The sequence below is a fragment of the Sinocyclocheilus grahami genome, unplaced genomic scaffold (assembly GCF_001515645.1).
Source record: "Sinocyclocheilus grahami isolate Dianchi unplaced genomic scaffold, SAMN03320097.WGS_v1.1 scaffold275.1, whole genome shotgun sequence".
Taxonomy (NCBI): Eukaryota; Metazoa; Chordata; class Actinopteri; order Cypriniformes; family Cyprinidae; genus Sinocyclocheilus; species Sinocyclocheilus grahami.
In genome coordinates this window covers 1,165,206-1,174,896 of record NW_015505454.1, presented here as the reverse complement: position 1 = coordinate 1,174,896, position 9,691 = coordinate 1,165,206, and the positions used below count along the sequence as shown (strand labels likewise).

Sequence of the window (9,691 nt, the reverse complement as noted above, 5' to 3'; positions counted from 1 at the left end):
GACATTCAGGAACAAACTTTTTAGCGCTGCCCCGCAGTTTTATCAACTAAATAGCTTAATCGCTCAAGAGCTACATTATCTTTTTCAACAAGGAGCTGGTAACATCATTGTCACTAAAGGAATTAAAGCCACAGCGTTACTGTTAATAGAGAAACGCGGCAAAACGGTGGTAATTCATACATACACAGCCTCTCTCATTCTCTCTTTCATAGATGAACACTCGGATGAATTACAATTTTCTGAGAATAGAATATTGAAGTGGAGATCGCTAAACTGCAAGCTAAACGGGGTTTTCAGAAAGCAAGCGCGTTTATCCACAGCGAGAGAGCGCGTGTGCACATGGTTGCCAGGTTGACAAAGATAAGTAACACATTTAGCAGATATTTCCGTATTGCGCAAGTGTGAAGCTCTGTTTCGGGGATTACGTCTCTTTATATCTGGCAACCCAGTTGTGTTCCTCTGTGGCCAGATTAAACCGTGTTGTAGCCTATATATGCTCTAATCATTCTTTTTTAGAAACCTCGCACTTTTCGACTCAATTTTAAACGTTGTAAAAAAAAATTCAGTCCACTGCTGCACACGTGCCACAATATCGATACAGGGCTAGCTGTATCGATGCTCGTATCGTCAAATCTCTGTGACGATACATCGTCGTATCGATATTTTGAACACAGCACTAATTCAGAGGGGGTGTACTCATTTATGCTGTGCACTGTGTAGCATGAGACCCACATCTCTTTGCACTGGCTAGCTGTTGCGGCTCGCATCAAGTTCAATACACTGATGTTTGCTTGCTTATAGACGCACAATCACGGCTCGCTCTTACCAGTCCACATCGCCTCCGGTAGCTTGAGATCGGTAAGTGAGCGACATCTCGTGGTACCATCACAGAGAGGCATTTGCATTTGCGTTCACTGTTCCTTGCTGGTGGAATGATCTTTCTAACTGCATCCAGAATGCTGAATCCCTGCATAACATTCAAGAGACAGCTGTGAGCACTAACTGCATTCTACTAAGAAAAAAAAACTTTCACTTTTCCTGAATCCCTCCCTGATCTGGTTGGTTTTATTCTAAACGATGTCTGAAACTTTGCATTACAAGGTTTGCATTGTAGGCCTACCTCTTTATTATGAATCACTTGTTGCATTCCTCATTTGAAAGTCACTTAAAGCGGTGATGGATAAAAGGATAAAAGCGGTCATGGTCTTGGGATTTCTATATTGTGAATATAATCAAAAATGCCATGACACACAGTAGGATTTTTTAGAAATAAAAATGTAAAAAGGCTTTGTTTTACCTTAAATTGTGTGTATGTATACAGTAGTCAACATTTGAAGTGGATCGAAACCTTTCATTAAAGTTGTCCTAAGACCAAAACAATACCCGTTCTCGTCTTAGGACAACTTTGATGAGCTTTTTTGATCCACTTCAAATGTTGACTACTGTATAGGCCTATATATATATATTTCTATAAGTGCACAGACAGGGGCAGAGTAGAAATTGCAACAAAATAACCATTGATTTTTTTTGTTAATTTTTGTTAATTTCAGCACTGAATCAACATAGACATAGAATCAACATTACAGTATAATGTTGATTCAATTATATTACCACTGATTTTTTTAAGTTGATTTAACCACTGTGATGCAGAATCAACAATACTGTAAAGTGCACAGTTGATGTAATGCTTTTACCATAGTGTTTGTTGAAATTTCAAATTTGAACATTAACTAAGGATGCAAAAATGCTGTTGAATCGATATCACTTTGTAATGTTAATTTGAAGTGATGTAGTGAGATCCAAGCAGACGAGTAATGATTATATCAGATATCAATATTAGAAGAAGGAATAACACATTTATGAAAGAACAAGCAAAAGACAATGAAAGAATAAAGTAAATATGAATATATAAATATGAAAATTATAATTGGAAGGAAGTTTAAACAAAATGGAGATAAATGAATACATGGATATGAAAATCAAGGAAAATAAACAACATTGACTTTGTTTCATGGTTGCATGCTGTCTTTTCCATTTTTTCCATTTATTTATTTAATCCGGGACAATGCACATTAATAGTACATAAATATGTAAAATGCGCCAGATTTAGCCAACACTGGCTAATTTTCATCCGTAGTCCCTTTTGGCAGGTTGATGTTAAGGACAGGAAGAAAATGTAAACAAAGAATATTAATACACCAAATTAAGGACAAGGACAAAATAGTAAAGCAGAAGAAAAAATAAACTAAGACTATTGAAACACAAAATTACAGACTACTGTTACCGGCACCAAGCTGTGAGTGTTGCAATGTGGACACATCATACATTGTCTAAAATCAAACCAAAATTCTCAATAAAATAACATTCAACTGTCACTTCAAACAATACTCATATTACTAGATTCAAGGCAATGTAATTAGATTTCCCATATGAACATAGGCATAACTGCATGAACTAAAGAACCTAATGCAGTTGAACACACCTCTGTATAATGTAGACTTTGATGAGCTTTTTTGATCCACTTCAAATGTTGACTACTGTATAGGCCTATATATATATATTTCTATATCAGTGCACAGACAGGGGCAGAGTAGAAATTGCAACAAAATAACCATTGATTTTTTTTGTTAATTTTTGTTAATTTCAGCACTGAATCAACATAGACATAGAATCAACATTACAGTATAATGTTGATTCAATTATATTACCACTGATTTTTTTTAAATTTTAAGTTGATTTAACCACTGTGATGCAGAATCAACAATACTGTAAAGTGCACAGTTGATGTAATGCTTTTACCATAGTGTTTGTTGAAATTTCAAATTTGAACATTAACTAAGGATGCAAAAATGCTGTTGAATCGATATCACTTTGTAATGTTAATTTGAAGTGATGTAGTGAGATCCAAGCAGACGAGTAATGATTATATCAGATATCAATATTAGAAGAAGGAATAACACATTTATGAAAGAACAAGCAAAAGACAATGAAAGAATAAAGTAAATATGAATATATAAATATGAAAATTATAATTGGAAGGAAGTTTAAACAAAATGGAGATAAATGAATACATGGATATGAAAATCAAGGAAAATAAACAACATTGACTTTGTTTCATGGTTGCATGCTGTCTTTTCCATTTTTTCCATTTATTTATTTAATCAGGGACAATGCACATTAATAGTACATAAATATGTAAAATGCGCCAGATTTAGCCAACACTGGCTAATTTTCATCCGTAGTCCCTTTTGGCAGGTTGATGTTAAGGACAGGAAGAAAATGTAAACAAAGAATATTAATACACCAAATTAAGGACAAGGACAAAATAGTAAAGCAGAAGAAAAAATAAACTAAGACTATTGAAACACAAAATTACAGACTACTGTTACCGGCACCAAGCTGTGAGTGTTGCAATGTGGACACATCATACATTGTCTAAAATCAAACCAAAATTCTCAATAAAATAACATTCAACTGTCACTTCAAACAATACTCATATTACTAGATTCAAGGCAATGTAATTAGATTTCCCATATGAACATAGGCATAACTGCATGAACTAAAGAACCCAATGCAGTTGAACACACCTCTGTATAATGTAGTATTGGTAATACTTTGAGATATTGAAGTAATACTGCATTTACTCAAAGAATACATTTCTTCACCATATGTAATACCGACTTGTATAAATGCAACAATGATACCACCAATCACTACGGTTGGGTATCGTTTGAATTTGATCGATTCCGATTCTTATCGATTCCTAATTCCGATTCCAATAAGATTAAAAAATCCATTAAACAAATTTTAAGTCAAATATTTAGATGTCAAACATATTTATTCAGTTTTATGTCTATGGTTTTATAAAAAAAATACCACAGAAAAAAAACAACTAGACTAATATAAATTTCAAACATTAAATTGTTAAAGACAAGTAAACAAATTAATTGGCAATAGCATAAATAAATAAAACTGAACACATGTCAGGTACAGAAATTGAAATCAAAAGTTTAAAAACACTGTATAGTTTTATTTTATAAATAAAATATTGATTAATCTTCATTACATTTACGAAAGATATTCAGTCAGTTAATGATTTCCTTTTGTTCTTTGATTAACGTATACGACAGCGTGTTCCAGTTCCTGCCAATATCCAGCAACTTCGCACAGCCATTGAAAAGGAGTGGACCAACATTCCACAGGCCACAATCAACAACCTGATCAACTCTAGGCGAAGGAGATGTGTTGCACTGCGTGAGGCAAATGCTGTCTAATCTTGATATGCCACACCTGTGAGGTGGATGGCTTATCTCGGCAAAGGAGAAGTGCTCACTAACACAGATTTAGACAGATTTGTGAACAATATTTGAGAGAAATAGGCCTTTTGTGTACATCGAAAAAGTCTTAGATCTTTGAGTTCAGCTCATGAAAACTGGGGGCAAAAACAAAAGTGTTGCGTTTATAATTTTGTTCAGTATATTTAGGGGCTTAAAAACAAGATGCAAACAATCAGAATATTGTACCTGGTGGGGAGTGCACAATGTAAACATGAAACATATGCCATTACCTATATTGTACTGTGGTACAGTTATGGAGGCCCTTCATAATGCAGAGGTCAAATGTTAGATAGTTAGAAATGGCACTATAGTAAGTGTTTAATAAACAGCTGTTTTTCTAAATTCTGCTGAGGTGAAATTCAGTGCAGTTCTGTATCGTGATATGTATCGTATCTTGGCCTCTGTATCGTGATATGTATCGTATCTTTGCTGGTGATACACAGCCCTACTCTGAATAAATATAAAATATGTATTTTCTTAATGATCACTAATATAATTAATATAATTCATGGAAAGATGGCAAAATGTAAACATATACTTAATAAAAACAATAAAATATATGCCAATATTTTCTGTAAGATAAGTAAATTAGCCAATTTTGTTTAAATGAAGGATTGCAGAAATGAGTACACCCTAGATGTAATTCAGAAAATGTATAATATTCTAGTACTTAGTATGTCCTGCATAACTTAAAGTATACTGCTCTGACCCTTCTTGGCACTGAGTGTACAAGTTCATGACAAATTTTCACATCTGTCCTGTTTAACTCCTGGACAACCTCCTTAAATGCTCTGGTCTTTAATGGGGAGTGTTGCTCAGCTCGTCTCTACAGAATCTCTCACAGCAGCTCAAGAGTGTTAAGACTGAGTAAACATGTCCACTGAAGGATTTTCACCTTGGGAGAATGAATATATTCATTGTCATGCTAAAAAAAATCCCAATAATGCAGGGAATGAGGGGAGGGTAGCATCTTCTGTTTCAAGTTTTTTTATTGCATCACACAGTGGTGTGTGAATTAATGCAAGTGTAACAGGTAATGCTATCAGTATATTAGAAACACTGAATTGGACCAGAATGCTAGGTTCGCTACAGAGGGCAAGAATAAAAGAATGCACATTAACATCATATAACAAAATATTACGTTTGCATTTATTTGTTATTAACTATTTTTTCCCGTTCATAACACATCATATCACCCTTTTTGGGTATTTTAAATGAAAATATAATTATTTCAAATTACATTTATTATTTCTGATCAGCTCAATTCTGACCTGTGTTACACAAGCGTTGATAAAGCACAACTCCCTCACACCTTCAGCACTCATTCATCCCAATGTAAAAGCTTTACTACCACTGAACGTCACTGTGGGTACCAAGCACTTCTCACTGTACTCCTCCTCTACCAACACCAGAACATTTAGGATGCTTTTGTATCCAAAATGATTGAGTTGGTCTCTTGAGACCAGAGTATGGATTCCCAGAAGTCTCTATTTTGTAAATATGGGCCCTGGAAGAGGTTAAATGAGTTTATTGTGCTTTGGCTACAGTAGGTAATTCTAGTGGTGACAACAACCATGCATGTCACTTCTGCATGCTGCGTCATACTCTGTGAGATAAAGTGTCACTCTTTTCATAGCTTTTGCCGCTCTGAGACACTTGCATGTTATTTCTCTGGATCTTTTTCTAGCAAAAATTCACTCATCACTAAATGAAAACTTAAGGCGATTCAGAATCGACTCTCTCTTTTGAGAGACAATATCTTTATTTATCATGCACTTTTTTGATAAACAACTTTGCAGATTATCTTCATTTAAGGATATAACATTTTTTTTATATAACTCCAATTGTATTCGTCTGAAAGAAGAAAGTTATATACACACATGTACTGTTGGATGGCTTGAGGGCGAGTAAATCATGGGGTATTTTTGACTTTTGGGTGAACTATCCCTTTAACAGCTGCTATGGGTTTGGACGAACTTCATAGTAATTTTTATTAACATGAGAGAAACGGATGATTTTTATCTCTTGTGGTTTAGATTTTATGTCATCCCATAGATACTCGGGTGAAAGCAGTTTGCTGGGTTTGTTATACAGGAAGTACTTGTTCAAATGAGACTCCTCCTGCCATGCCGCCTCAATGGATTTAGCTGCATCAATGTCCAGGCGTTCCTTGCAGGTTTTAGCAAGCTGATATACATCTTTCAGTAAGCCACCGATCACAGCTCCTCCATAATAATAATCACCCTCAGAATAAGGAATGTACGCTTGAGACTCGGGCCTGCGCTCATATGGGAACCAATCATGGTGGGTTTTATAATACCATGGATGTATGGCACCTACAAGACGACCCAAAGACTCTGCCCCCCATCGCCCGTAGAACTTTGTGTCCACATCAAGGCTGAAAACGTAGTCGGCTTCATTGACCAATTGACTTTCGATCAGTTTCTCCAGCCTTTCCATCCTGCGCAAACTGATCTCCTGCCATCTGTTAGAACTAGCCACTGTCAACACCGTCAGATGATGGTCTTCACCCAGTTTCACTGCAGGAACCAATTCCGGAAGATCGGTGAACACATAATAATGCACACGAAATCCAACAAAATAATTTTGCTCTGCGGACTCCAGGAAATTTTTAAGAAACTGTGTGTACCTGAAAAACAGAAGGAGAGAGCTAGAAAAATTATATATTAGATGGCAATTCAATTTTTCCCCATAAAAAATACAAAGGCGTCGGTGTAATGATAGCCCAGGCAAAGTGCCATAAAGAACCCAAGTTTAACTGAAAAAACCCCCAAACATATAGCAAACTCCAATATTTAACAAATAACTAATTTTAACAATATCTAGAGATAAAACAGGCCTTTTAGTTTAGGTGGAGACAACTATGGCATAAAATCATAGGCATGAGCGAAACAAATATTTAAAAAAATAAATAATAAATAAATAAAGCAGGTACACAACTGTGACCCTAGCATTTTGGGTGAACTCTGGCTTAAAGGTATCATATGACCCCTTTAAGTTAAGTGGTCTAAATTTATTTGTCTGTATTTATATATTCTGTGGAAGGCATAGGATCAAGAAATGTTCGTCCAATCAAAACGCTCGGTCCGAGCTTTTTAATTGGCTTTCCTACCTGCCTGTCAACGTATGTATTAGCATACCTCTGCACACTGGGTTCGCGCAGACAGGATACGTCATCAGCACGTTCACTGCACGCATGCAGACAGAGCGAGAATGGCAGACATACATCAACAACCCGATCTTCCTTCCTGGTATTGTAGTACTTTTAAAGTTTTCTCACCGGTGAATGACACATGATGTAGCCCAGCGGTTAATCCAGTCCTCGTGCCAGCTGGTTAGAAGTGAGCTACGTGCATGAACTGTGTTCCGATCGATATGATCCCTACACAGAGTTCATTGCTCCCTCCTCCCTGAGCGGGGGAAATCCGCTGAAGTTTACTTCACTTCGGAACATGGGCTGGAATTGGGAACCGCTGATGTAGCCTATTGTAGTAATGGTGTCTCTGGTCTGTGAGCGTAAATGCGTTCAGGGGGCGTGGATTTGGACGGCGATTGCAGGGAGGGTGGGACATTCGCTTTCAGTGCTATCAGGCTAAAGTTAGCATTTTCCAAGATCTCCTACTGCACCTTTAAATATACCATACATAGCAAATAAAGATCGCTGAAAAAAAGGAACTCACTTTCCAAGAGCGAAGACTGTAGTTGCTATGGTGATGTTTTGTTTCTTATAAATTGCATCAATCAGTGTGGGATCAAAAGTTCCTTCCCGTACAATTGGGGCTACCCATGGTGCCATGGGAAGAAAGTTGCCTTCTGAGCTGGAAAAATCACATACAATTGCAGGTAACGCAAATCCAAATGCACTGAAAACTGATATTTTAAAACCTATTTGCATACATTAAGTATTTATGTACTTACTCAAACACACTGGGCTGTCTGTATAAAAGTCTGTGCAATAAACAAATAAGAAACTTGTTATTCCTCAGTGCTCTAGACTTTTAATCCTCCACCTGCTTTTGTAGTTAGATGACTGATAAATTTTAAACCGCATACTACCATCTTGTAACAGCCAGACCAGTTAGACACAATTATTTGTTATATTTAACCAATAATACACAACACTCCACACAGGGGCGGATCTACCGGGGTGGCCAGCCCACCTGCCACCCCAGAATTATCACAGAATAAAATATAAATGTAAGCAGTGTTTCATGTGCTACTTTTACATTAACAAATGACTCTTATGAACCAGATCTTTTTGAGTTAAAACCACAAAGCGTGGCCTAGTTCACTAACGAATTGTTTTTACATTTGTTCGTGAATCAGATAATTACTGCTTTTCAGGTAACTCAGAAGTCCTCTGAGAAATCTAATCCCATGCGGATAGGCTATGTCTGAGATTCATTGCGTAATTGTTTGGTGATCCGATTCTCTGACCGCTCGCTCCACTTTCATCATGGATATAAGCCGTAACAATAACATGAAATCAATAAGAAGATGCCGATCACGGAAACGAATAGCAGAGTTAGGTAAGAATCTAGTTGTATTGCAGTTTTCTCGATTGTTAATATAACTGATTTTAGTTGCCATTTTTCCCCCCAAACTCATAATTCAGTTTTCAAAACAAAGACACATTTCTCAAAAAGTTTAACAATGAGTAGTTAAACATTAGGTAGCAAAACTGATGATAACACACCAATCAGAATCTCTGCATGCTAACAACAGAGAGTGCTCGAGCTGAGCCAATCATCTACAGGGGTTTTATACTTACACATACAGTATAATTACAGTACAGTACCAGTAAGATACATTAGATAATGGAAATGTCACTATTCTATATGTACAGTAAACTGTAGCACATGTTGTACACCTTCAAGCGTGTGACTGTCAAATTTTATTTGTGACCATTTTTTATGTGTACTGCATTTTTGCAGAACTGAGAAATGACTGCTTAGAGATATAGCTAGTCTTGTGTCAGGAGACCAAGAAAATGCTATAGTACTGTATATACATTAATGAAATTTGGCCAAATGTGCAGATGTTCTTGTGTCAGGAGACCAAGAAACTGCTATAGTACTGTATACTGTAATTCAATTTGGCCAAAAGTGCAGAGGATGCTTTTTTTTATTGTATTTTTTACGGTACTGTATTGTGGTGCATGCCAAGTTCATACAATTCTTTGGTATTTGAATTTTTCTAGTGCTTTTCATCTACTGCAAGAATACTTTACAGAAGTAAAATGAAAATTATTTTCCCCCAAAAGTTCATTGCTGAATTATACATCTGTGTCTGTAATTTAATTTATGTATACTGTAATAGACATTGAGCTGCAA

At 36.1% G+C, this 9,691-nt stretch overlaps 1 protein-coding gene across 1 annotated transcript in view; it reads right to left on the bottom strand.

The window, feature by feature from the left end:
• Positions 1 to 6,237: 6,237 nt before the first annotated feature.
• LOC107599982 (globoside alpha-1,3-N-acetylgalactosaminyltransferase 1-like) overlaps positions 6,238 to 9,691 on the bottom strand; it is a 31,284-nt gene continuing 27,830 nt past the window's right edge. Inside the window, exons 3-5 of the mRNA XM_016291736.1 lie at positions 8,277 to 8,306; positions 8,039 to 8,176; positions 6,238 to 6,987 (exon numbers count right to left, since the gene is read on the bottom strand). Of these exons, the coding sequence (XP_016147222.1) occupies positions 6,297 to 6,987; positions 8,039 to 8,176; positions 8,277 to 8,306 (859 nt within the window). The 3' untranslated portion in view covers positions 6,238 to 6,296. The remainder of the gene's footprint in view (positions 6,988 to 8,038; positions 8,177 to 8,276; positions 8,307 to 9,691) is intronic.